Source organism: Brachyhypopomus gauderio, chromosome 5, assembly GCF_052324685.1.
Source record: "Brachyhypopomus gauderio isolate BG-103 chromosome 5, BGAUD_0.2, whole genome shotgun sequence".
Classification (NCBI taxonomy): domain Eukaryota; kingdom Metazoa; phylum Chordata; class Actinopteri; order Gymnotiformes; family Hypopomidae; genus Brachyhypopomus; species Brachyhypopomus gauderio.
In genome coordinates this window covers 6,141,425-6,169,020 of record NC_135215.1, presented here as the reverse complement: position 1 = coordinate 6,169,020, position 27,596 = coordinate 6,141,425, and the positions used below count along the sequence as shown (strand labels likewise).

The following is a 27,596-nucleotide window of genomic DNA, read 5'->3' as shown; positions in this document are numbered from 1 at the left end:
TGTAGAAAGCTCTCTTTCTGTCAGTCTCTCTCTCTCTCTCTCCCTCCATCTCTCTCTCTCTCTCTCTCTCTCTCTCTCTCTCTCTAAGGGGCTGAGGGGACACAGTTCCTTCATTCTCTCTGGGGGAGCGGAGGTGAAGCTTGTGTTTTCTGCTGAGTTGAACAGTGTGTGTGCAGGACAGAGGGAGATGGACAGCTGTCTGACTTTAATTCTTCTGATGTCCACAGTCTCACTCACTACTGCTGGTAAGAACAAACTCGATTATACTAAACATTCTCAGATCAGTAGGAACTAGTCAGTTAGTCCTGCGTGAGGTACAGACTAAGTATGGTGAGGCAGTGTTTAGATATCATGCTGTTCTTAATGGACCCAGTTTATAGAGAGTATTAGAAGAGCCCTGATACTAGATGCTTTTAATTCTGTACTCAACCATTTTTATTTGACTCACATTATAGCACTACATTTTTAATAACAAAATAACTTTAATTTTGAGTTTTTAATTTCCATCATTAAAATACACATTTTTTCCTAAATGTATTGTCTTTACTTTCATCTTTTATCTCAATACTTTACATGATTAACCTGAAATATTTTAGTACTTTTAGTATTTTTAACATTTTAGTAATAATTTATCATTTTAATGTTTTATGTGAAGCACACAGCACATATATAAAAAGTGTTGAATAAATTAACTTGTTTTAAAATAACAAATTGCTACAATAAATACATGGAACAACTCTTTTATTAATCAATAATGACAGTAGTAATCACCAGTGTGAACAGTGTAAACGTAAGTGTATTAGGTGGAGTGTGTAGTGGGGAGAGTGCTGGACTCTCCACAGACTGTGACAAAGAGGGGGAGGAAGAGGGGGAGGGTGAACTGGACTCACCTTTCATAATTCTTACTTGCTTATTTGTTTGTTTACATGTATTTGTGTATTCTGTGTTTCTCTGTTGTTATTCCTCACTTTCCCTCTGGAAATCAATAAAGTTCATATTCTCATCTTGTCATTTCAGAGGTAAAGCCGATCACTAATAATCAGTTGCGTTTATGGTTTCTCCCTCTAGATGTTGCTTCTGGTATTTTAACTGTGGTCCTAACACTCATCCTGTCCCCCCTTCTCTCTGTCTCTGTGTCTCTCTCCTGTAACAGACAGTGTGAGGTTGGTGAATGGTGGTAGTCGCTGTGCTGGGAGAGTGGAGGTTCTTCATGAAGGACAGTGGGGAACAGTGTGTGATGATAGCTGGGATATAGAAGATGCTGCAGTCGTGTGTAAAGAGCTGCATTGTGGGGAGGCTGTAAATGCAGTCCGCAACGCTCACTTTGGACCAGGATCAGGACCAATCTGGATGGATGATGTGGACTGTAGTGGATCAGAGTCTACACTGAAGAACTGTAGATCAAGAGGGTGGGGGGTCAGTGACTGTGGTCATGGTGAAGATGCTGGAGTACAGTGCTCAGGTATGATACAGTTAATTAAAACAATATAATTATTATATACATTTTTGTTCAATATTAATAATATTGTTACATAATTTCAGTAGGTTTTTAACATTTTTTTCTTGAGTTTTGCATATTGCAATTGTAACTAAAATTCTGACTCACTATAAAACAGTTTTCTCAATTACAGAAACACGTGACAAATATTTTTAACAGAGAAAATAAAGCATCACTGCAGCTTCAAGACAAGAGTGAGAGAATAAAGACAACAACAGAAGAGACAGAAAGAGAGAGAGAGAGAAAGAGAGAGAGAGAAGTTTAAGTTTATATACTGTTGACTAACACAACAGAACCCAGTCAATGGCAGAATGAGGTATTGTAGTTTTTTTTAAAGAGGGACAATCCAAAGCTGAAGTGATAATACAAAAACAGGTGAAACTCCAGAGCAGATAAAACCTGTGCCAACAGTCAGACTGTCACGGGACAGTTCCAGACCCCTCCTTTTGGGCGTGTGTTTATGTCGTCTGTGTCTGGTTATGTCCATGTTTGTAGTTCAGTGGGTGTGGGTTGTTCGTGGATATGTTCATCGGTGTCACCTGTGCCTCGTCTCGTGATCACTGGGGATTGTGTAGTTTGTCTATTTAATGTGTGTTCGCGCAGTGTACCTCTTGTGTTTAATGTTCCAGTGTATGTGTGTTTGTTGCTGTGTCATTGTTTAATGCAGTGGTTCCCAAACTTTTTCTGCCGTGCCCCCCTTTAGTAGATGAGAATATTTTTGCGCCCCCCCTACACCCCGCGCCAAAGGTTCACAACTTTGGTCAAACATGAAAAAAATAAACTGCAAGAAACCTTTTAAATGGTTCAAGAATTCTAAATATAATTTAAAATAAATAAGGAGATGAAATAAGAGAAACAGCAATACATATGCGGCTAGTTTGCAAGCGCAGACATCACGCGGCCAGAAATATGTGTAGGCCTACTGTCTCTCTAAAGGGAGCGAGTTGAGCGCGCGTATGGAATATTGTTTTTTAGCTTTCTGCCGTAGACCGAGTCAGACCACTGCTCTTTAATTTATTTCTGTAAGTAACGCATTAAATGAGCTTTGGACAACTCACCAGTTCATGTATGAACAGTGAAGTATTGCTGGAGCCCAGGTTTATTTTGGTCAACCAGCAAACAAACGGACTAAGTCAGGCATGTCAAACATACGGCCCGCGGGCCGGACCCGGCATAAATTTCTGAGTATGTCAAAAAAAGAAGCGAGTCTCTAGCTCATTTCTATCAAAAGTTGTGATTTTTAAAAAATGAATACAAATCAAATGCTCTCTCTGGTCGCTAGAGGGCAGTAAATGACAGCATGCAGCACTGACACGAGTTAAGGCTTCAGTCACAGGATGCAATTCCGCTATGAAGCGATTCTGCTATGAATGATAAATTTGGGTCCGTGGAATTGAATACGTTTTATCAATATCTCGTGCCAGGTTACCCCAAATTAACAGCCATGGCTGCAAAAGTTCTATCCATGTTTGGGACTACTTATCTTTGTGAACAGGTGTTCTCCGTAATGAACAATGATAAAACAAAGCAGCGCTCAAGGTTAACAAATAAACACTTGAATGACATTGTTAAATGTGCTGCTACTCAGGATTTGACACCTAATATCGATGCACTTGTGAAGGCAAAAAGATGCCAAGTTTCAGGAGCCAGCAGCAGCAAGTAGACTGCAGGAATGCAGTGAGAGAGAGAGAAAAAAATGTGATGACACAAAATTTGTTTGCACTCATGAATACAGATCATTAAAAATAAGATTCATCTGGTTTCATATTAAAGATAATTAATATTGTGCAGTATGTTCTCAGCTTCTGTAGGCCTAGTAGTTTGATCTGATGTAGTCTAATCCTATTACCCATGCACTGCTATAACTTTTATTTTGTATTTCTTTTTTTATTTATTTCAAAGCAGTATGACAATTAAGGTGAAAATATTTTTTTTTTCATAGCTCCCACTTGAGTTTGTTAATGTGGTGAGTTGCTTCAGGTGTAAAACTGCATTCTTTTCAAATCTTTTTTTTTTTTTTCATTGTTTGTGAATAAATGTGTTGTGCTTAGAAAAGATCCCTTTTCATCCATGATTATAATATGTAGGGTAGGCTAAAAATGTAGGCTGAACGATAAAGCATAGTACTGAAAAACAAAGCTAAATATTTGGAATTGACATTCTTTTACTGATCCGGCCCTCCTGAGAACAGAAAGTCTGGATCCGGCCCCACAGCCAAACTGAGTTTGACATGCCTGGACTAAGTGGAATACCACCAGCGCGAGTATTAAGGTTGAACTAACTCCGAAAAGTAAGCAATACAAGCATAGAATTAGACTGAATAGATCTGTTTTTATGGATCGGTCACATTGTCCCCGATACCCGATCTAGAATTTTTTCAGATATTAATATCGGAATCGGTGCATCCCTAATATTGACACATGTGCACGTTTTACTTTCAAGCTCCGCGCCCCCCCTGCAATAGCTCCGTGCCCCACCTAGGGGGCGCGCCCCCCACTTTGGGAACCACTGGTTTAATGTGTTTTCCCCCGTCTTCCCAGGGAGGGTGTTCTGAAGGGTTTCGCGGCAGATCCCGCCATTGGGGGAGACTGCTTTCAGAGGTTTGTGGTTCTGGGGGCTCTGGACCTGCCCGTCGGTGTAGGTTTGGGGCCTTCCAGGTACGCGGGACGCTCCGGGAGTAGCGGGCCCCTGGTGAGGGGTTCTGTCACGGGACAGTTCCAGACCCCTCCTTTTGGGTGTGTGTTTATGTCGTCTGTGTCTGGTTATGTCCATGTTTGTAGTTCAGTGGGTGTGGGTTGTTCGTGGATATGTTCATCGGTGTCACCTGTGCCTCGTCTCATGATCAATGGGGGTTGTGTAGTTCATCTATTTAATGTCCCATGCTCGTCTTTGTCTAAAGCTCGTGCCTTGTGAGTGTTACATGTAGAGTGCTTGCGCTACCCGCGCTGCACTTTATTCGTTATGTGGAACAATAAACAATAAAACCTCCAATAAACAATAAAACCTCCAATAAACAATAAAACCTCCTCCCACCGTAACACAGACAAAGATAAATGGGAGAACAGTCCAAGTATAGAGAACCAAAGAGCAAAAGAACTCAGAGAAGATTAGAGCAGAGACCAACTCCAATATGGGTCAGTAACAGGTGAGACAGACACATAAACAGATGTAACTGGGAACAGGTGGATACAGTCAATAATCAAGAAAACTAAGACAACAGGGCTGGCTGTGATTGGATGGAATGACGGGTGGGTGGTGGTCAGGTGGCTGATGGGGAATGTAGTCAGAGGCAGAGTGTGTGACACACACCAGACTGAATCATTCAATGAAAGTCCAAACTTGCAGTTTATAACCTGTGTAATAAGGAGTGTATGAATTCAAATCAATTAATTTTACAGCTCACAGGAAGTCAAGACTTACAGACGGTCCTCACCTGTGCTCTGGGAGAGTGGAGGTGCTTCATGAGACGTCCTGGGCCACAGTGTATGATGCTGACTTTGACCAGCAGGATGCAGAGGTTGTGTGTAGAGAGCTGGGCTGTGGGCGTCCTGTGGAGGTGCTGGGAGCAGCTGCTTTTGGCAGAGGGGAGGGCCAGATGTGGACAGAGGAGCTTCAGTGTAGAGGCAACGAATCTGAGATTACTCTGTGTCCAATATCACGTTCACTAAATCTCAACTGTTCTCATGACATCAACGTGGGACTAACATGTTCAGGTGTTGATATTTATCTCGTTCTCTGTCTATTCACAAACCTATAATTTGTCTGCTGTATATTCACATACATGCATAATGTTCATAAACATGAATTGAATGCTGTGGCACTAAGTTGTCAGTTGTGTGTTTAGGTCACACAGCGGCACGTCTGGTGAACGGCTGGGACTCCTGTTCTGGTCGAGTGGAGCTCCAGTACCTCAGTGACTGGGGCTCAGTTTGTGGGGGAAGCTGGAATATGAGAGCTGCCAGTGTCCTCTGTGGACAGATGAAGTGTGGGAGTGCTGTGGCTGTGTTGGGGGCGGACTGGTTTGGGGAGGGGAGGGGCCACATCTGGGCTGATGTGTTTGATTGTCATGGGAACGAGACACACCTGTCAGAATGTCCCATCTCATCATGGAGTCGAGCAACATGTTCTCATGAACAGGATGTTGGAGTCATCTGTAATGGTGAGATCCTTCACTCATGTTCACCTACAAAATGAACAATTAAAGCATGAAATAGATTATTAACTTTCATTTTTAATTATATTCTGATTCAGGTTCCACAGTGGCCTTTCATGAGGGGCGAGTGCGTTTGTCTGGAGGGAAGAAGTGTGAGGGGCAGGTGGAGGTTTTCTTCATCCAGGACTGGAGGAGAGTTCTCCTGGACTCCTGGAGTGTGTCTGAGGCCTCTGTGGTCTGCAGACAGCTGGGCTGTGGCTCTGTGCTGAACTTCTCCAGCTCCTCTCCATCCAGTCCTGAACAACACAGCCACATGTGTGTGACGGGGTTCAATTGTTCTGGGAGTGAAGCTCATCTGGGTAACTGCAGCAGTGCAAAACTCCTCAACTTCTCCTGCAGCTCCAGAGAACAGCTGTACATCACCTGCTCTGGTAAGTGTTACATTTACCTCAAAATGGGTTAGACTAATTGGTAACATAAAATAAAAACATGTACACCTGATCTACATTAAATTGGATATTGGATATTTTGCAAGTGCATAGACAGATTGGGTGTGTGTGTGTGTGTGTGTGTGTGTGTGTGTATGTGTGTGTGTGTGTGTGTGTGTGTGTGTGTGTGTGTGTAGGTGTGTATAACTCAGCCCAAAGCTCCATCAGGCTGGTTGGTTCTGGTGGAGACTGTGCAGGGAGGCTGGAGGTTTTCCTCAGTGGTTCTTGGGGGACAGTGTGTGATGACTCATGGGATATTGAGGACGCCCAGGTGGTGTGCAGACAGCTGCAGTGTGGAGTGGCCCTCAGTGTCCCGGTACCAGCCTGGTTTGGTCCTGGAACTGGACCCATACAGCTGAATGAGGTGCAGTGTGAGGGGAGTGAGACGTCTCTGTGGAACTGCAGCTATGAGCTCTGTGGAGAAAATGAGTGTGGACATCAAGAGGACGTAGGAGTGGTGTGTTCAGGTACAGTGTGTGGACTGGTGCTATTATAATACTAGTTCATGTAGTTCCATTTGAATTTGTAGTTTGGAAAAGAAAAAAGATTTCCAGTAATCAAGTGTTTGAAAAGCAGTTACTCAAAAGTAATTATATATTTATATGTAGTACTACACTTTAGATGTAAACATTTTTTCTCTCTCCAGATTTTAAAGAGATCAGACTCAGTGAGGGGTGTGTGGGGAATCTGGAAGTGTTCTACAATGGATCCTGGGGGAATGTGTGTGTGAATGGGATGAATGAAGAAACAGTAAGTTTGGTCTGTCAAGAACTGAACTGTGGAAGAACAGGCAGGGAGTCTGTGGCCAGAGCAAGAGTGGAAACAGCTCCTAACTGGCTGGATAAGGTGAAATGTAGGAAACACGACTCCACTCTGTGGCACTGCCCATCTGAACCCTGGGGACAGAACAACTGTGATAATGAGGTGGCTCACATTACCTGCTCAGGTAGGAAGATTCTCTCTCCAGGTTATACTGGTTTAACTTATTCTTCTATACTGTGAAGTGTCTGCTTGTTTGACAATAGTCAATGCAATGCACATTAGGCCATTAAATATGTAATACAGCTCCAGACCTGAATGTTCTTGGATGTGTATTGTGTATGTTGCTCTCTTCACTGGCTTCCAGTAGCGGCACGCATCAGATATAAAACCTTGATGCTTGTTTACAAAGCCAAAAATGGACTGGCCCCTCCCTACATGATGTCCATGGTAAAAAGCCGATCTGTACAGCGAACACTTAGAACCTCAAGCTTGGCTTGACTTGAAACTCCATGATTAAAGTCTCATGGAAGACAAAGCTCCAGACTATTCTCCGTCCTGGCTCCAAGATGGTGGAACGATCTTCCATTAGCTGCTAGGACTGCAGAGACTATTGCTATTGTGACGGGCGGGGTGAGCAACTAAAAAGGAAGCGATCACGCCAAGTCTCAGGGAAAAAGGATGGTTTAATAGAAAGTGTGCAAACCAAAAACCTGTGCAATAAAATTAAGTATATAATGACCAGCGGTCAACTGGTACAAAGACAAGACATATCTAGGCAAACAAACGACCCTCAGGTGAGACGGATCACGGGCTCCGCCCACCTGAGGGACGCACACGACGTCACAAAACAACAACAATAGCAGCCGCTGTGGACGGAGGCGACCGGTAGGGGGCCGCCTCACCGTGACAGCTATCTTCAAGCGTAGACTGAAGACTCACCTGTTTGTTGAGTTCTTACCAGAGCACTAACTCGGCTGATACCACTTGCCATTGTTCTTAAATTGTATGTCTGTTTATGGTTATTTGTGCTTCTTGGCAAATGTCTAACTTGCAAAACACTAGGTAATGATACTGACTCCTGTAGTTTAGTAGTAGTCTGACTCAATGGTGTCTTGAATTCTGGCCTATCTGTACTATTTCCTAGGATGTATTCTGTGATCAGAAGCAAAGCACTTTGTAAGTCGCTCTGGACAAGAGTGTCTGCTAAATGCCGTAAATGTAAAAATATAAAATGTAAATGTTGCTCTGCACACAGGAGGGAGCAATGATGGTGTGCAGCAAAGACATGTGAGATGTTCCTCCTCTCCCTCCCAGAACCAGTGCTCCAGTAAGGACTCACACACAGAGAAGAACCACATTTCACTCAGGAGAGCATGAATCTCAAGTGTCCTCACCATGATCAGAAATAATCTCATTGGTCTTCAAACGACAGCATAAACATGTTCTGATTATAGTTGTCAGCTTTGAGTTGATTTCTTTGTGTGTGTGTGTGTGTGTGTGTGTGTGTGTGTGTGTGTGTGTGTGTGTATGTGTGTGTGTGTGTATATGTGTGTGTGTGTGTGTGCGCGCGCATGTGTGTGTGTGTGTGTGTGTGTGTGTGTGTGTGTGTGTAGATCTCCTGCCTCTCAGGCTGAGGGGAGCAGAGGGAAGCTGCTCTGGGAGTCTGGAGGTTTACCATAACACTGTGTGGGGCTCCGTCTGTGGTGATCAGTGGGACATCAGGGACACTGAGGTGGTCTGCAGACAGCTGGGCTGTGGGAAGGCACTGAGGGCTGATGGGGGTGCTGCCTCTGGTGCTGGTGAAGGGGTGATCTGGTTGAACAGAGTGAAGTGTAGAGGGAATGAGATTCATCTGTGGGACTGCAGTTATTCACTGAAGAAACACACCGACTGCTCCCATAACAAGTATGCTAGAGTCACCTGTGCAGGTGAGAGGAGGTTCTAGTCTATTCAAAAACATTTTCATTGTATTATCTCACTAATAAGAGTTGTAAAAACTTGCTTGTTAAGTTCTGTCCAACATATAGGAGAGTGTGTATCTGTTTCATGAATGTCTGAGAGTTTTTATACTGACAGAGCCTTCTACTCCACCTTCTACTCCACCCACACCAACCACCAGCGCCTCCACCACTACAGGTTCTCTCTCTCTCTCTCTCTCTCTCTCTCTCTCTGTCATTGTTGTGAATTATTATGATACATTATTCCATGTTCTAACTGTTGTTGTGTATTTTTATGTGCAGTTCATCAAACACCAGCCAGTTCTTCACCAGTAGATCTGTCCACCCTGCTGGTCCAGCTGGTACTGGGAGTGTTGCTCTTTCTGGCTTTAGTGCTTCTCGCTGGGCTGGTTTACCAGAACAGAGTGCTCAGGAGAGGTAGGACACACTCACACATCTACAGTCCAGTTTCTGGACACTCTCTGAACATCATTAGTCCCTCAGTCTGTCTTCTGTTACACCATGTCTCTGTTTGATTCCACCCAGTGATCTCTAAGATGAGGCATAAGACTCTGTCTGAGGCAGTTTATGAGGAGATCGACCGCAGATACATCACTAAAAGAACCCGAATCTCCACTCGAAGGGGTGGGTGATGTGTGTGGAACCTTCTATCTAACACTAATGTTACTGGGCAGCACAAATTAAATTGATTGTATAAAAATAATAAGAGAATGTCAGTAAAGCGATTGAATGTGTGTTCAGTCTTTCAAGAGGAAAGTGTCTCTGATTGCATGTGAGGATTGTGGTAATTCTGCTGATAATCATCTATTAGGCAGGAGAAGCTCAACTATGTTATTCCTGTACACCTTTAGTTTAGATACAGGATGAGAAAACCACAGAGCAGCAGGTGTGTGCAGGATGAGAGAGAGAGAGAGAGAGAGAGAGAGAGTTAATGTGTGTACGTATTCATGCATAGTTGATTGTGAAAGGGGAGGGAAAGTGCACGTGTGTGTTGGAATGACAGACAGAGAGACAGAGAGTGTGTGTGTGTGTGTGAGTGTGTGTGTGTGTGAGTGTGCATATGTGTGTGTTTGAATGGCAGACTGTGTGTGTGTGTGTGTGTGTGTGTGTGTGTGTGTGTGTGTGTGTGTGTGTGTGTGTGTGTGTGTGTGTGTGTGTGTGTATGAGAGAGATTGAGAGTTCACAAAAAATGAAGGCAGAAAAAGACAGAGCGTGTTTGTCCTAATGTATGTTTATTAGTTATACTTTTATAAATTATACATTTTATATAATATACAATAATAAATTAGAGATCATTTTTTCCAAATGAAAGAATTACCAAGCACCTTAATGCCCATTGAAAATAATTGGGGTAATAAAGTGAGTAAAGTGAGTGTTCAATATGTGTTGGAGGAAAGTGTCTCTGACTGCATGTAAGGATTGTGGTAATTCTGCTGATAATCATCTATTAGGCAGGAGAAGCTCAACTATGTTATTCCTGTACACCTTTAGTTTAGATACAGGATGAGAAAACCACAGAGCAGCAGGTGTGTGCATGATGAGAGAGAGAGAGAGAGAGAGAGAGAGAGAGAGAGAGAGCACGCACGTGTGTGTATTTGTGTGTGTGCTTGTGTATGTGTGAATAAGAGACAGAGTGTGTGTGTGTGTGTGTGTGTGTGTGTGTGTGTGTGTTTGTGTGTGTGTGTGTGTGTGTGCGCGTGCATGTGTGTGTGTGTCTGTGTGTGCCTGTGTATGTTTAAATGACAGAGTGTGTGTATGTGTGTGTTTGATTGTGTATGTGTGAATAACAGGCAGAGACAGAGAGAGAGTGTGTGTACGTGTGTGTAAGCTTGTGTTTGTGTGTGAATAAGAGATAGGGAGAGAGAGGGAGGGAGAGTGTACATGTGTGTGTGTGTGTGAGAGAGAGAGAGAGAGAGAGGGAGAGAGAGAGAGAAAGAGTGTACACGTGAGGGAGAGAGAGAGACAGAGGATGTGTGTGTGTGTGTGTGTGTGTGTGTGTGAGAGAGAGAGAGAGAGAGAGAGGGAGAGAGAGAGAAAGAGTGTACACGTGAGGGAGAGAGAGAGACAGAGGATGTGTGTGTGTGTGTGTGTGTGTGTGTGTGTGAGAGAGAGAGAGAGAGAGAGGGAGAGAGAGAGAGAAAGAGTGTACACGTGAGGGAGAGAGAGAGACAGAGGATGTGTGTGTGTGTGTGTGTGTGTGTGTGTGTGTGTGTGTGTGTGTGTGTGTGTGTGTGTGTGTGTGTGTGTGTGATGAGTCTGCCAGTGCATCATCACCAGCTCTACAGGTCATATGTAGTCAACATGAAGGAGTCCTAAGGGCGGAGAAACGGCGGAATGTGCCACCTTACAACAAGGAAAGGGGGAACCCCCACCAGATTATGACTGGTATTCAATATGCTTGATAAAGGTGTAATGCCAACATTGTATGCATATTGATCTCTTATGTCTATACATGTACTGGATTATAAGACGTGACGTCCGTTATTTAATATCGTGTGGCCATCTTTGCGCAGGCCTCACCCATATAGCCATGTGTTCCCCGCGGGGACCGTGAGTATAAAACCCTGCAGGAAGAAGAGAGGAGATGAAGGGTTTGAGTAATGAGACTGGTACACAAGGGAGAATAACACAGGATGGGGAAGAGAGAGCAGACACATTGTATGATCAACATTTGATTCCAGCTGAGTAAGGTTGTGTACGCAGTGTGACTTATTTATCCTCACCAGTTAAGTGAAGTTATCATGTTTTATCAAACACCTCTAAATGCCCATTTAAAATAACGGGGATAATAAAGTAAGTGAAGTGAGTGTTCAATATGTGTTAGAGGAAAGTGTCTCTGACTGCATGTGAGGATTGTGGTAATTCTGCTGATAATCATCTATTAGGCAGGAGAAGCTCAACTATGTTATTCCTGTACACCTTTAGTTTAGATACAGGATGAGAAAATCACAGAGCAGCAGGTGTGTGCAGGATGAGAGAGAGAGAGAGAGAGAGAGAGTGTTAGTGTGTGTATGTATTCATGCATAGATTATTGTGAGAGGGAGGGGGAGAGAAATGGAGAGAAAGTGTGTGTGTGTGTGTGTGTGTGTGCATGTGTGCGCACGCACTTGTGTGTATGTGTGTGTGTCTGTGTATGTTTGAATGACAGAGTGTGTGTGTGTGTAGGGTGAGAGGGAGAGAGAGAGAGAAAGAGCGAGAGTGTACATGTGAGAGAGAAAGGAAGAGTACGTGTAAGAGAGAGAGGTAGAGTGTACATGTGAGAGAGAGAGATAAAGGGAGTGTGTGTGTGTGTGTGTCTGTGTGTGTGTGTCTGTGTGTGTGTGTCTGTGTGTGCACATTCTTGTCAGTGTATGTGTGTCTGCTTGCGTGTGCTGTGTTTATCTGCCATCTGCTGGCGACAGTGTTATTACCTCAATCTTCCTATAACTAACCCAGTTGACAATGATCACGTGAGTCAGAGGTTTGTGGTTAATTTGGTGTTCTGTTCCTGTCACATGACTGTTCTGCTCTCCTCTAACAGGAAGTGTCCTTTCTGAAGTCCAGCATTCAGGCTATGAGGATGTGGAGGAGGAGCTTCTCTCAGGTAACAGGACCCCCGTGTGTGGGCGTCAAATTACTACATCACACTCACATCAAAGTGCTTTATTTTTAAGTTGAGATATTAATGTTTATCATTAAAGTTTATCATCTCATTCCAGAAAGGTCTGTGATTGTGGACCAGGCTGAGTATTATGATGATGTCACCACTACTGGGGGTCTAATAAGTGGGTTCCTTTATGAACCGATCATGTGATTCTACATCCTTAACACACTATGAGAGGATGACTGTTCTGTTGGTGAAGACAGTCTGCTTTTATTGAACTTAGGTGACATGACAACAGAGGACACACCAGAGAACTATGATGATGTCATCACCGCTGGACACAACTCTGATATTGTAGAAGGTGTGGTTCTGTTTTGGGGACTGTCAATTACAAGAAATATGGAATTAAATATTGTTACTACAACTAAACTATGTAGAGGTTTGTTATTGAAACACCTTGCCAGTGCAGCTTGGACACATCGTCAGTGATGAACCCAGGATCATTGGGTGTTTCGGGTCTTAAATCAGCAGACACCCATCAGTCCCCGGTTTGTGTCCAAGCAGCATGCTACTCCATTCTTCTCCCCTCTTGATCCACAGCCACCTGGAGGCTTTTTCAGCTGCCTCTCTGATGTTTTTTGTGGCTCTTCTCTCAGCCAACCCTCTAATGCCAAGGAGCTTGAATGCTCGGTGCACAGATTGCCCTATAAAACCCCTGCAGCCCACCTCAATCGGCTCACAGCGGGCCCGCCAGCCACTTTCTTTGCATATCTCTACCAGCTCCAGATATTTTGCCTTCTTTCGTTCATGAGCCTCCTCCATCCTTTCCTCCCAGGGGACTGTAAGCTCCAGCATCACTACTTGCTTAGAGGACTCCGATGTTATGACCACGTCAGGCCTAAGTCGTGTTCTTGCAATCTGCTCTGGGAACTTCAGCTGCTTCCCAAGGTCCACTTTTAATTGCCAGTCATTAGCTGAGGCTAGTAGCCCAGTTGGGGCCTTGTGTGCCATTTGGGGTTTTTCTCCTGCCCTGATGAAGGTGATGTTATGCCTTCCTGGGAGCAGATGGTTTCTGATACTGCCTTAAGCACCTGGTCATGGCACCAGGTGTACCTCCCTTCTCCCAGGGCTTTTGGGCAGCAGCTTAGGATGTGTTCCAGGGAGCCTCGACCATGGCAAAATGAACACAACGGTTTTTCTACTAATCCCCAGCAATGGAGATTGGTTGGACTTGGAAGGACATCGTACACTGACTGGATCAGAAACTTGAGTCGTGCAGGCTCTGACTTCCAAAGCTCTGTCCAGGTGATCTTCCGTGCAGATGCATTCTCCCAGTTAGTCCAAGCTCCTTGCTGGCACATGCCCACCATCCTGCTGCGGCGTTCCTCCTCCACTCCTGCTCGGATCTCTGATTGGATCAGCTGGCGTCTTTCTTTCCCCTGGGCTTTTTCGTAGCATGGTCGTGTGAAGCTTCCTAGCCCAGCCCGCCCAACTGCCACTGTGCCAACCAAGATGCCATGCCTCAGTCTTGCTTCCGCCTGTTCTACTGCCTCCTGTGCCTTCCACTTCCTTCCGGTCCTGACTGTGATACCTGTTGAGGACACTCTGTTGTCAGCAGAGTCTCTATAAAGCAGCACCTCCCTGGCTCTTGTGACCTTAAACTCCTCTGTCAGACCAGAAAAGGGGAGTTGCAGCTTGTTGGTCTCATACAGAGCAATGCTGCTTAGGCTCTTCGGCAGACCTAGCCACCTTCTCAGGTACTGGCTGATGTTGCGCTCAAAGCCCTCTACCATAGTTGTGGTAACCTCATACACCAACAATGGCCACAGAATTCTTGGCAGGATACCATGTTGGTATATCCATGCCTTGAACTTCCCTGGAAGACCTGATTTATCTACTGCTGTTAGCCATCTTTTCAACTCCGCATGTGTGGACTGGACTGCTACCTTGTCTTTCAGAGTGCTGTCGTAGATCTTCCCTAGACTCTTGATGGGTTTCTCAGTCACTGATGGAATAAGGACTCCATCCAAGTAGAAGCGATACTTCTCCACCACTTTACCTTTCCTCAGGACCATAGACCTGGATTTTGCAGGCTTAAACATCATTCTTGCCCATGTGATAATCCTTTCCAGACCCTGCAGAAGCCAGCGGCATCCTGTCACTGTTGTTGCTGTGACTGTGAGATCATCCATGAAGGCTCTAATCAGAGGCTGGCGCATGCCATTTTTGGACAGGGGCCCCCTACATTCCACATCAGCTGCTTTGACCATCATATTCATCGCTAGTGCAAATAGCACCACTGGTATGGTACAACCTGTAATAATGCCTTTCTCAAGTCGATGCCAAGCAGATGTTACTGACTCAGAGGTGAATCTCAAACTAAAACTGCTGTAATAGTCCCATATGAGTTTGTTGATCTTCTCTGGTATGTGGTGAGCTGTCAAAGCTGTTGACACAAGCTTGTGTGGGATGGATCCATAGGCATTGGCCAGTTCGAGCCAAATGACTGCCAGGTCCCCTCGGTTTTCCCTTGCCTCCCGTATCAGCTGTGTGACCACTCCTGTGTGTTCTAAACAACCTGGCATGCCTGGGACTCCTCCCTTCTATACTGATGTGTCAATGTAAGAATTCTTAAGGAGGTACTCAGTGAGCCTGTTTGCCAGAACCTTGAAGAAGATCTTGCCTTCAACACTGAGCAGGGAGATGGTGCGGAACTGTGAGATGTTACTTGCATTCTCCTCCTTAGGTATCCAGACACCTTCAGCATACCGCCACTGCTTAGCAACTCTTCCCCTCCGCCATACTACCTTGATGACTCTCCACAGCCTCACGAGGAGTCTAGGGCAATGTTTGTATACTTTATATGGCACACCGCTCGGTCCTGGAGCTGCACTGGCCCGAGCCATTCTCACTGTGTCCCTGACTTCTGCCAGGGTGGGTTCTTTGATGTTGAACTGGGTGGAGGGTTTTGGAGGTATAAGCAGCTCTCTACAGGGGGGCAGATCTTCCTTTCTCCTACTGTCGCTGTATGAGTTCTGGAGGAATAGGTTCATTTCCTCTTCTGGACAGGACAAGGTTCCATTCCGCTTCTGTCCTAGCAGCTGCTTAGTGACTCTAAAAGGATTTGCTATGAAGGCAGTGCGTTTGCGGGCCCTCTCTCTGCCCCTTCTCCTGTGACACTCAGCCCATTGGAGGCAAATGAGCTTCTGTCTTAAAATGTCCCGGAGCTCTGTAAGGGCAGTGATGTCAGTAACGCGTTACTTAGTAACGCGTTACTCTAATCTTACCACGTTTTTCGGTAACGAGTAATATAACGCGCTACTATTTCCAGTCCAGTAATCAGATTAAAGTTACTTATCCAAATAACTGTGCGTTACTATTTTTATTTTCCCTAGTAAAAATATATATTTTGCTTTATTCTTGGCTCAGTTCTACTTTTGCGTCTGACCGTAGTGCTAGACTCCGCACGCTGCGCACGACCCTGTGAGAGTGCGAGCGCGTTTTACAAGTCATTCTGTGCAGTGTCCTCCCGTAACGATATGTATAAAGAAACACCCCTCAAAAACAGGGGAAGGAACATTTACCTGAAGAATTTTAATGTTGCACTGTGTTTCACGTTTGAAAAGTGCTGGAATTTTGACTAACGTCGCCTACTTTAAAATGCTTGAAATTGTAATGGTATTTCATTTCACAAGCTGTCTGACTGAACAGGGGTGGGTTTCCCGAAACGTTCGTAGCGCTAAGTACTTCTTAACCTCGTACGTTTCATACGAGGTTACGAAGTACTTGGCGCTACAAACGTTTCGGGAAACCCACCCCAGTTCGTTTGTATTACGTTTACAAAGAAATTTCCAAAAAATACCGCGCAGCTACACAAACGTAATGCCAGGAGATACTGTAGCGACTACTACTCCTCACGGCGAGTCTCGCCCTTTAAGTGACAATAAAGTTTCCCTCCTCGGGATTTTTGGATTAGCCTAAGCAGTTTCTGCCTCGGTTACCGAACCTGCTTCAATACATTGTTACTGTTAAAAATGCACTTCCAATAAAGTGAGTATTGGAAAAATTTATTTTGCTGCTGAATGTAACTACTAAAGTAACTTGTAATCTAACGTAGTTACTTTTAAAATCAAGTAATCAGTAACGTAACTAAGTTACTTTTAAAAGGAGTAATCAGTAATCAGTAATCGGATTACTTTCTCAAGGTAACTTAGCCATCACTGTGTAAGGGCTTGCCTTTCCTCCTCGCTTGCCTTCCTGTACTGTTGTTTAAGGGCCTTTAGTTCTTTCCTCAACTGGGTGATCTTTGTTTCTCGCCGGTTTGGCCTAGCTGGGTTATTGGCCTTTGGTTGCTTTACGCCAAATCTCTCAGCACCAATACTGATGATTAAAGATGGCATCAACTGGAGTCGCTGGTCAACTCCCCCTCTGGACACTACCTCCAGGGTAGCATCCACATCTTCATCCAGCTGCCGCCATTCAGCCTCCTTGTGTGCAGCAGGCCATAAGACCCGGCGATGTACAGATGGTATGCTTGGTGGAACAAGTAGAGTGTGGAGGCTCTGGACGCTGTGGGGTTGCTCCGGGTCCTGCTCCTCCTCCGTCTCACCAGGGTCAATGCTAAGCACTGGCTCCGTGCGTTGCTCATCTTGCTTCCTCCTTGTGCAGCCCATCCTGGCTTGGTGGATCCTCAGGCCTCTCAGGTTCTTACAGACCTTGCCACATAAACAGGTTGCTCTCATTGTCGATAATCCGTCACACGTCTTGTATCCTTAGTTCCGTCCATTTGGGGTGCTCATTCTCCCCCCTCTCGGGCACCCCTGGGGGTATCCTTCCTTAGAACTATCTGTAGCTTTAAAGGTGCTCCCTCACAGGAGCTGCAGCTCGGGGTGCTAACCGCTGCTGCCCTGCTCTCCGTGCTGTCCACTGTCTTTCCAGTCGTCACCGCACTATTCGCGGTTGTCATCCAGCCTTTCCTGGAAGTCACTGACCTAGCCAGTCATGTTAGTTATTGAAACACCTTGCCGGTGCAGCTTGGACAAACATGAGCATGTATGAATTTTATTTGTGTGTGTGTGCGTGTGTGTATCCATATAATAGGGTGACCATATTTTCATTTGGGAAAACCAGGACACCTTGGAGGGGGGGGGGAGGTGTTGCATGTTGCTTGCGTACTGACAGTCACGCTGTCTACATTCTGATTAAGAACAGGGCTGCCCTCACTGATGCAGCTCAGGGATTACGCTTGTAAATTTAAATTTTAATGGTCCAATGAAGGTAATTTAAAAACCAGGACATTTCATTACTTAACAAAAAACCCAGGACGCCCGGGACAGCACGTGAAATACGGACATGTCCCAGGAAACACGGACGTTTGGTCACCCTACCATATAATCTTTAATCATTTTTAATCAGTCTTGAAAGCAGTAATCCCAAATGTATTATGTATGTCACCAATAATTGTGTTGGTGTGTGTGTGCACTTTATGTGTGGGGGAAAGTGAATCAGCGAAAGGGAGAGAATATACATTCATGCATGTGTGTGTGTGTGTGTGTGTGTGTGTGTGTTTAACAATAGGGATAGTAAAATGGGTTTTTGCACTTGAGACAATGAGAGAGATAGAGAGATGGTGTGTTTTGTATATGTTCTTGTGTGTACATACTTCTCAGGGTGTGTGTCTGCTTGTGTGTGCTGTGTTATACTGCCATCTGCTGGCTGCAGTGTTATTACTTCTAGTTTCCTGTAACCAACCCAGTTGACTATGATCATGTGAGTCAGAGGTTTGTGGTTGATTTGGTGTTCTGTTCCTGTCACATGACTGTTCTGCTCTCCTCTAACAGGAAGTGTCCTTTCTGAAGTCCAGCATTCAGGATATGAGGATGTGGAGGAGGAGCTTCTCTCAGGTAAGAGGACCCCCGTGTGTGGGTGTCAGACTGGATCCCGTATAGAAACATTTCAATGACAGATACATAATAATGTCAAATGATTTTTTAAATTCACCTAACAGAAGCACAGGTACAATATTCTGCCATGAATGGTTACAATACATATAACATTTTGTACAACATGAAATATGTATGTGGTCGTTTCCTTTTCATGTTGTGTCTGTCTGGTTAAACCTTTAATTCATCTGTACAACAGAAAAGGTTTTACAGATGTGCTCTCCCCCATATTCCAAATACTGTAGTTTGCAAAAGACCTCACAGATATTTTGAATTATTACATCACTCTCACATCATAGTGGTTTGTTTTTTGAGTGAGAAATTAGTTTATCATCTTATTCCAGAAAAGTCTGTGACTGTGGACCACTGCTTTTATTTGGAAGGCAAATGTTTTGTTTTTAAATTTGCGTCTGTCCGGTCAGTTCGCTCGTGCACCTTTACTCAAATGTTGCTGTGAATCTGTGGGATAGCTTTCAAGAAATTAGCTCTTAGCTCTTAAATATGTCTGCTAATGGTAAAAAAGGAAAGATTGATGCAGAATGGCCTTCTACTGAAGTCAAATGTGAAGCTGTGTGCTTATTTTGTGGAGAACAGTTAGTTGTGTTCAAGCATTATAGTTTGTATCACTGAAATGAGAGTAAACACACAGTCAAATACAAGAACTACACTGATGTAGAGCTGTACGTGAATCTGGCGATTTGCCAACGAAACTGCAAAGGCAGCAAAGATTTTTTAAAGAGCTGAAAAGATGACTGTTGGTAAAGACAGTCTAATTTTACTGAACTTAGGTGACATGACAACAGAGGACACACCAGAGAACTATGATGATGTCATCACTGCTGGACACAACCCTGATACTGTAGCAGGTGAGGTTCTGTATTAGCCATTGTCTGCTAGAAAGAACATGAAATAATCTTACTACATCTAACTGTACATTGGTTTGTTTGTAATCAAATATGATTTTTTTGGAGAGCACTTTTATGCTGAATTCATCACTACTAAAATCATAAATTAAAAATAATTAAAATAAATACATAAATTCTGGAAAGAAAGGAGAATCATTAAATGTTCTGTGATTGTAATGATGCTTGTATGCCTGAGTTTTTTCTCTCCTTTAAGAGCTGTCAGCTCAGTAACGTGTGTGTTCTGCTACATCTCTGTGTTTTGGTGTAGATGATGGATATGAGAATTATGATGATGTCATTACTGCTGATCAGAACTCTGCTGATGTCACAGGTATGACTTGTAATGTATAAAATTGCAGCCTCATACATCACAAATGAAGTACATGCTAATGTAAAAGTGTTTTCCTCTATATGTTGACAGAGGTGATGACAGAGAACTATGATGATGTCATTATCAATGGACTAAACCCAGACATTATAGCAAGTACGATTTTTAATAGCACCACTTATTTCAAATAAATTTCAATATGTTGTGTGATGTAACACATCTTTTAATGATATTAGTATCATGTCCTACCCTGTTGGTGTAATGACCACACCAAAAGTTGTTTATAGATGATAATTGATCTTTGTCTGTTGTTGTAGTGGACACTCCAGAGGACAGTGATGATGTCATCTCTGCTGGACAGGATGTAGGAGATGTAGATGGTGAGTGTCTTGTTTTGCCCTTGTTTTGTCCTCCACTACACTCCACCTGTATGTGGGTGGAGAGGGTGGAGTCAGTGTGTCACATCAAGAACACAGACAGCACACTGAAAACATGGTCATGTCAACTATGGCATGAGATGGAAAAGTTGTTCATTCAATCATTCATTCACTTATAGAACAAGTGCTCCCATATTTATACATGTGGAGGTGGTTGAAACTATCCTGTAATCCACTACCACACACGTCTGTCTGTTTAAATTAAAACAGAACAGGTGGTCATAAACCACAATAAACTACATTTTATTCTTTATCCATCTTATTCAATGTGCATTAACTTCATTAAGGAGGGCAGAGGTGTTAAGGAGAAGGAAGAAGGAACATGCTAGGGCAGCCTTCTTCAGAAATCCTTTTGGGTTTGTAAAGACTTTATTTAGCAAAGAGAAGTCTGGTAGACTAAATGTGGAAAGAAAGGTATTAGAAGAGTACTTTGAATGTATGTATAGCGATAAGGATAAGGACAAGGAGTTGGAGCTCCCAGCAGACATTCCACCAGTGGGCACAATAGGGGGCTACATGGATGTCAGCCTCCTAAAGTGGAAGGAGGTGCAAAATGTGGTTCGCCATGCAAAGGCTGGATCTGCGCCAGGGCCTAACGGTGTGATGTATCGAGTGTATAAGAATGCACCTGATGTCCTGAAGTTTTTGTGGAGAATGATGGTCGTAATGTGGAAAAAAGGGACTATCCCAAAAGAGTAGAGGAGAGCAGTGGGCATCCTGATTCCAAAAGAAAAGGATTCCAAGGAGATAGAGCAGTTTCAACCAATAAGTCTCCTTAATGTAGAGGGTAAAATCTTCTTTAGTGTAATAGCAAGGAGATTAGTAGAGTACCTAAAAGTAAATAAATTAATTGACACCTCAGTACAAAAGGCAGGGCTTCCTGGTTTTGCAGGTTGTTTGGAACATAGTAGTATGATCTGGAGTCAGATCCAGGCAGCAAAGAGAGAGGGTAGGGAGTTACATGTGGTGTTTTTAGACCTAGCTAATGCTTTTGGGTCCGTGCCGCATAGCCTAATATGGGAGGCGTTTGAATATTTTCAGGTGCCAGCAAATATTACTAGGCTGGTTAAGGCATACTTTGAGGATATTCAGTTATGTTTTAATACAGGAGAATTTGTTACAGAATGGCAAAGGTTGGAAATGGGTATAATGGCTGGATGCACCATTTCGCCTTTGGCATTTACTATGGCCATGGAGGTGATAATTAGGGCCTCAAAGTGGGTGGTAGGCGGTGAAAGACTGCGAGATGGGTTACGGCTACCTCCAATTAGGGCATACTTGGATGACATGACAACATTAACAACGACAGTACCTTGCACTCGGCGGTTATTGGAAAAAATACAGGGAAATCTTAGGTGGGCTAGGATGAAGGTAAAGCCTAATAAATCTAGAAGTATATAAATAGTTAAAGGCAAGTTGGTGCAGGAGAGCTTTTGTATGGAAGGTGAGTGTATACCATCGGTACAGGAGAAGCCAGTTAAAAGTTTGGGCAGATGGTATAGTGCAGCATTAAATGATAAGGAGCAGGTGGCGATCTTAAAGACAGAATTGGTGCAGGCAATTAATAGTATAGAGAAGTCGCTGTTACCAGGAAAATTAAAATTATGGTGTATCCAGTTTGGCTTGCTTCCTCGTATTAGATGGCCACTGACAATTTATGAGGTACCTATCACAGAGGTTGAGAGGTTGGAAAGGATTTTGAATAAAACAATAAGGAAATGGTTAGGTTTGCCACGTTGTTTAAGTAGTGTAGCATTATATGGAAAAGGCATACTAGAACTACCTATGACTAGCCTAGTTGAGGAATTTAAATGTGCGAGGGTGAGTCGAGAGGTGATTCTATTAGGATCTAAGGATAATGTCGTAAGAACAGCAGCATCAGTGGCTAAGGAGGGAGGAAGTGGAATCCACGGGTAGCGGCGCAAGCGGCCGAAAGCGCGTTAGTGTTGCGCGATATAGTAGGCTATGTCCAATGTGGAAAAGCGGGCTTTGGATCAGGTGACTCATGGAAAACATTTAATAAGGCCATGTCACCAGAGAGAAGGCGAATGGTAGTGAGTTTTATAAGGGAACAGGAAGAAGATGCTCGACGTGCAGTAGCAGCGTCTCAGGCAAAACAAGGCCAATGGCTTCGTTGGCAGAGTGTAGAAAATAGGCGGCTCACCTGGCAGGAAATTTGGGCGATGGACGCGGGGCGCATCAAGTTTCTACTTGGATCAACATATGACGTCCTTCCAACTCCTCAAAACCTCGCACAGTGGGTAGGTGAAGATCCTAAATGTAAGTTGTGCACGGGAGTTGGCTCGCTAAAGCACATTTTGTCCGCATGCCATGTTAGTTTGTCACAGGGGCGATATACATGGAGGCATAATCAAGTTCTAAGTGTGCTAGCGTGTTTATTTGATAAGAGTGCTTAGAGGTTAATGCATTGACTAGTGTTGGTAATCGGTACGCAAGTAGGTTTGTGAGGGAGGGTCAATGTGCAGGAGAACGCGATTGTGCCGTTAATGTTGGGGTGAAGCACGAGATTGGAAACTTCTAGTAGATATAGGGAGAAAACTACAGGTTCCAGAGTGCATAGCAGTAACTTCACTGAGGCCCGATATGGTGTTGTACTCGGAAAGTAAACGGATTGTTTACTTTATCGAATTAACGGTTCCGTTTGAAGATGCGGTTGATGAAGCATTTGAGAGGGAAAAGTTGAAATACGCTGACTTGGTGGCCAATGTGCGAGAACGCGGATGGCAGGCGCACATAAGACCAGTAGAAGTAGGTGCTAGGGGTTTTGTGGCTAAATCTATGACATCGTTGTTAACGCAATTCTGCCTTAGAGGGAGAAAGTTAAGATCAGCTGTGAAGGAGCTGTCGGTGGTAGCTGAAAGATTTAGCCAATGGCTGTGGATTAAGAGGGCACAGACTACGTGGGGTCATGTCCCATAAAGGTGGCTTGACTGGTCTTATGGGAGAGATGTTGGGAAGGGGAAATGAGTAACATAAAAGGTGGTTGAACAGCAAGCTTTGAGGGGGGTGAGGCTGGGACGCCAGCCCTCACCGTTGGGCCTCCTGGAGGTGTTGTGGGCTCAAATCAATGAAACACCAACGAAGGGAGGTGCCCACCTGATGACCCCAGTGAAGAGCTTGCAAGTGGTTGTGGGCGTCGCTGTTACTTTGCGTGAAAGTCTGTCCAGGGCGGTGTTGTGGTCTGAGTACTTGGCAGTTGAGGCAAGTGACCATGAACATAGTACGCTGTGATTCTGGATCCTTGCCGAGCCAGTATCAGATTGTAGCTGTTGTTGTGTTCTGCTCAAACAACTGGTGTGTGTTTAGGATGTGTCGTTGTTGCTTTGTTTGAAGGTCAGGCCAGGTTGATGTGGTGATCTGAATACTTGGCAGTTGAAGCAATGGACCATGAACATAGTACGCTGTGCTTCTGGATCCTTGCCGAGCCAGTATCAGTTCGTAGATGTTGCAGTGTTCTAATAGTGGTTGGTTGGTTAATAACATGCACGGTTATGGTTGTTGGAGAGAAGATGGGCGGTAGGGCCTTGTGAGGAGTATGGGAGTGGCATAGGATATTTCACCATCTTATCCTGTGTTAGTATAATAATTCTATACTGTGTTAGTATAATAATTTTAACGTATCAGGATGGTACTTTTTGCAGTGTGTATCTTCCAAAAACACAACACCCCCCATCTGTGGAGGACAACTTTATTTTTATGTAAGGATCAAAAGAAAACAATTCTGTATAATAGTGATATAGTGATAATACAATAGTGATCAAAATAATTAGGGTTAGGTGGACCATACAAGACAGGAAAGAAAAGAGGAGGAGAGGAAAGAGGGGGAGAGAAAGTAAAAAGGGAAAAGACAAGGTCAGAAAAAGACACAGCTCAAATTATCACTGCAATGGTTCACCAACTGCTGCTACTAAAAGAAGAGCAGAAAGTGTACCTAAAACATACAGCACAAATGACTGTGATGTATGTGTATGTGTGAGTGTGTGTGTTTATATAAGTGCAACATAGGATTAATGTATGGAATATATTTACTAGCAAGGGTAGAAAGTTGCGACAACATTTCCCCAGAGGCAGGCAGAGAAAGACCAGGGAATCCCACCCGCCCGCAGCCCCTCCAGGAGCAGTGGAGTCCCAGGGCTGCACTTCCCAGTGACCCCTGCATGCCCGCCCCACCGGGGTTGTGTGTAGGTGTTGGTGTATATGAATGTATGGTAGTGCGTGATACTGTGGTACAGTTCAAATTGAGGGGACAGGTGCTGGGACAAGCGTGGGCAAAGCCCCGGGCCACTGGTCGACCCGGGGAGACCAGGGAGACACCACACGCCGCCACCGCATCCAAGCCCAGACCTCCACCGCAGAGAGTAGTCTGTTCAGCCATACCATTCATACAACATTGGACATCGATATTCACCCAAACACATATACACCCACATACACGGATACACCTTCACAATTATATACACCCACACACATTCCTCCCATATATTCACCCTCACACACATACACCCACAAACTTTCATCCCATATGTGCAACACACTTATATACAGGCCCGTCGCGATGGGGCAGGCAAACCAGGCAATTGCTTGGGGCCCCAAGCTGGCCTGGGGCCCCCAGACAACAACAGGTTAAGAATTAAATGCAGCGACAAACTGTGTGAGCCCCCCTTTACATTCTCAAAGTCATGAGCAATGACACTGTTCTCAGAATCCCCCTCAAGGGGCCCCTCCCACCAGCTGCTGAAGGCAGGCAGACACTGTCCTGGCAGACAGCCAAGTTTTAGACGCCGGCAAATATGAAACTTAACCATGAAGCGAATTTATACATCAGGAAGCCAAAAGAGAAAACAAAAGAAGAAAGAGGAACACAAAAAAACACAAGACAGTGGTAAGTGATGATTTACACTGGATAAATTAGGCCTACCTGTACAAATGGTGTAATTTAGCAGCAGGTAGGCTAAAAACAATATATACGTCCCGGCTAGTGTTGCCACCTGTCCCGGTTTTCACGTGCCTGTCCCGGTTTTCCCGGGCTGTCCCGGTTTTTCTTCTTTTTAATATTCAGTCCCGGAAAAAATTAGGTTAGTTAAAACCACGATTCAGACTGTTTCTGCACACTTTAAATCTCTTTTTTTCTCGCTGTGTCCATTTTAAACCCCTCCGGTAACATTTTACGTTCGCACCCCCCCCCCCCCCCCCCCCGCCCCGCCCTGCTCAACAGATTACACTCGCCACCCTGCGTCATTATGACAGTGTCCTTGTTTTTTGTCAGACCTAGGTGGCAACCCTAGTCCCGGGTAATCCCATACTTGGGGGGGGGGGCGTTTGGTGTCTTTGCTTGGGGCCCCCAAATACCTTGAAACGGCACTGCTTATATATGTACCCACACATACACCTACACACATATATACATCTACACACATATATACACCCACATACAATCTCCCCAAGGGGAGGCCAGGGTTTTTTCTTCTCCATCCTGTGGTGTTCCAACACAGACAAAATACTTTTATTATGTTGAGTTCTGATTGGTTGAGTCTAACCATATAGTAAAAAGAGTGATTGGACTGTCTGGCTGTGCTGGCTCGAAAACCTTGCTCGAGACCTAGATGTGGGTCGTGTGTTAGCAATAAAGTTCCTTTTTGGTTTTTTCTAATCTGCCGTTGTGTTCTTTCGTGGTCTGCTTAAACAGTTCCGAACACAGTGCATGCAAATACACCACACATCCGAGTTAATGAATCCACATAGTTCACACCATCACCCATCCCCCCGTCTACCTAAAAGTGGCTGCATTTACATAACAAAGGATGGCCTAATGGGATTCAAATGTCCCCAGCACTGCCCCCTGCAGGAGACCAGGTAGAAAAAGTGTGGAATGAAAATGCTGGTAGTCCTAGTTTAAACACTGATCCTTTTTAACCTATTAATCATTAATTAGTTACTTATTTTGGATGCTGTTTGAATATGTGTAATAAAATATCTTACAATATTTATGTCAGGATGTTGTAATATTTTAAAGAAATGTTTCAATGTCCTCTTTTTACAGACTATGAGGACATAAAGGAGGAGCCTGAGAAAGAGATGAATCATGTGACTGAGAGACCACGCCCAAAGCCTTTCTTCAGGAAATTACATTTGAACTTCTTCAAACTCAAAAAATGATGTCTAATATTTGTCTTTTTTCTACCTATTACTCTACCATTGTTTCATTTCGCTTTCAGCTGTTTTTAAAATACCTCCAACAGTACTTTGCGCACCATTTTTTTCTTGACTTGTACTACAAAATCAATTTTCAATAAAATTATCTGACAAGTATTTTACGTCTTAATTTATTCAAATAATCTTGTAATTGTCACGTTCTTCCCGACTCCTCCCTCGGGCTATTCTGTTGTACTTGTTTGTTTGTTTGTGTGTGTGTATGTTCGTCGTTGTTTCAATTCAAGTCCTATGTGTGGCGTATTCGCCTTTAAAATATAACGTCTTAAGTGAAGCCATCGGCGGCAAACTGCCTCGCACCTGCATTGTTACACAAATCATATTGTAACGTCTACCAATGGGCAGTGGTGAGGGGTGGAGCCTACAGGCCTCCCAGCAGGCTCCTTGGTGAGTTTCCCCTGTCTCCCTGGATATGTGTTGTATGCGTGTTGGTGTTCCCCCCTCCCTTTTCCCCTTAGAGTCAGTGTGGTTTTGCCACTTGTTGTTATTAGCATTCTGTTAATAAAACACCATTGCAGTACACATTGCTGTCATGTCTCATTCCTATCTTCCTGACACAACGCTGCTACATTGGTGTCTGAAGTGGGATTGTCCGGACTGCGAGTACCAGCAACTGCTGGATGAAGTCCAGGACCTTACAGTTTGATGGCAAGAGAAGCAGACAAAGAAGGAAGATGAGCAAACTGGGCCTCCTGACGGCGCAAGCGCGACAATAAACTGTCGCGGGAGAGAGGTCGCCGACTATGCTGATGACGACGATGGCACAGCAAGCAACACGGCAGGGCTATGCCGCGAGAGAGAGGCTGCCACCGGTCGAGACGACTGCCGGGCCGTGACGATACGGATCCCACGCTATGATACCACGTGCAGTTACACGGAGTAGCAAGCTTTTACAAATGGACGACGGCAGAGACGGCGCTACAGCTCTGCCTGGCCTTAGAAGGAAAAGCCTTGCAAACACTACTGGATGTGCCAGCAGTACAATACGGCGACCTAGAAGCGCTGGTGGGAGCACTCCAATGGCGCTTCGGACAGGTACAAGCCCCCGTGAGCATCAAGAAACGGCTCCCAGCACGACGCGTTTATGAGGAGAGCGCATAGGCGTGCTGGCAGCTGAGATCAGCACTATGGCCCACCAAGCGTACCCTACAATCCCAACTCACGAGGAACTATCACTGGACTACTTCATGAACGCACTCGCAACAGACGAGCTGAGGTGTGAAGTACAGCTAGCGACAGCGGAGTCACTGAGCAGAGAGATCAAAGAGTAGAATTGATCTTGAGTGAACACAGAACGAAGAAAGCGGCCCA

The 27,596-nt window shown here is 44.4% G+C and overlaps 1 protein-coding gene and 1 long non-coding RNA gene across 2 annotated transcripts in view; one reads left to right on the top strand and one right to left on the bottom strand.

Annotated features, from left to right (window-relative positions):
• The first annotated feature begins 114 nt into the window (after window positions 1-114).
• On the top strand, window positions 115-26,459 carry LOC143514207 (antigen WC1.1-like). Its single transcript, XM_077005125.1, has 21 exons — window positions 115-245; window positions 1,154-1,462; window positions 4,897-5,211; window positions 5,343-5,657; window positions 5,750-6,082; window positions 6,277-6,606; window positions 6,786-7,085; window positions 8,157-8,228; window positions 8,515-8,829; window positions 8,978-9,037; window positions 9,142-9,276; window positions 9,385-9,483; window positions 12,380-12,442; window positions 12,558-12,623; window positions 12,726-12,803; window positions 18,283-18,345; window positions 19,173-19,250; window positions 19,558-19,620; window positions 19,711-19,773; window positions 19,935-19,997; window positions 26,116-26,459. Exons 1-21 carry the CDS (start codon window positions 188-190, stop codon window positions 26,229-26,231), a joined length of 3,294 nt encoding a protein of 1,097 aa, XP_076861240.1. The 5' UTR covers window positions 115-187; the 3' UTR covers window positions 26,232-26,459.
• Window positions 784-27,596, bottom strand: part of LOC143514234 (uncharacterized) — a 29,890-nt gene continuing 3,077 nt past the window's right edge. The window contains exons 2-6 of the long non-coding RNA XR_013130804.1: window positions 19,867-20,043; window positions 8,577-8,713; window positions 5,582-6,553; window positions 4,932-5,067; window positions 784-1,394 (exon numbers count right to left, since the gene is read on the bottom strand). This is a non-coding gene — a long non-coding RNA (uncharacterized LOC143514234). The remainder of the gene's footprint in view (window positions 1,395-4,931; window positions 5,068-5,581; window positions 6,554-8,576; window positions 8,714-19,866; window positions 20,044-27,596) is intronic.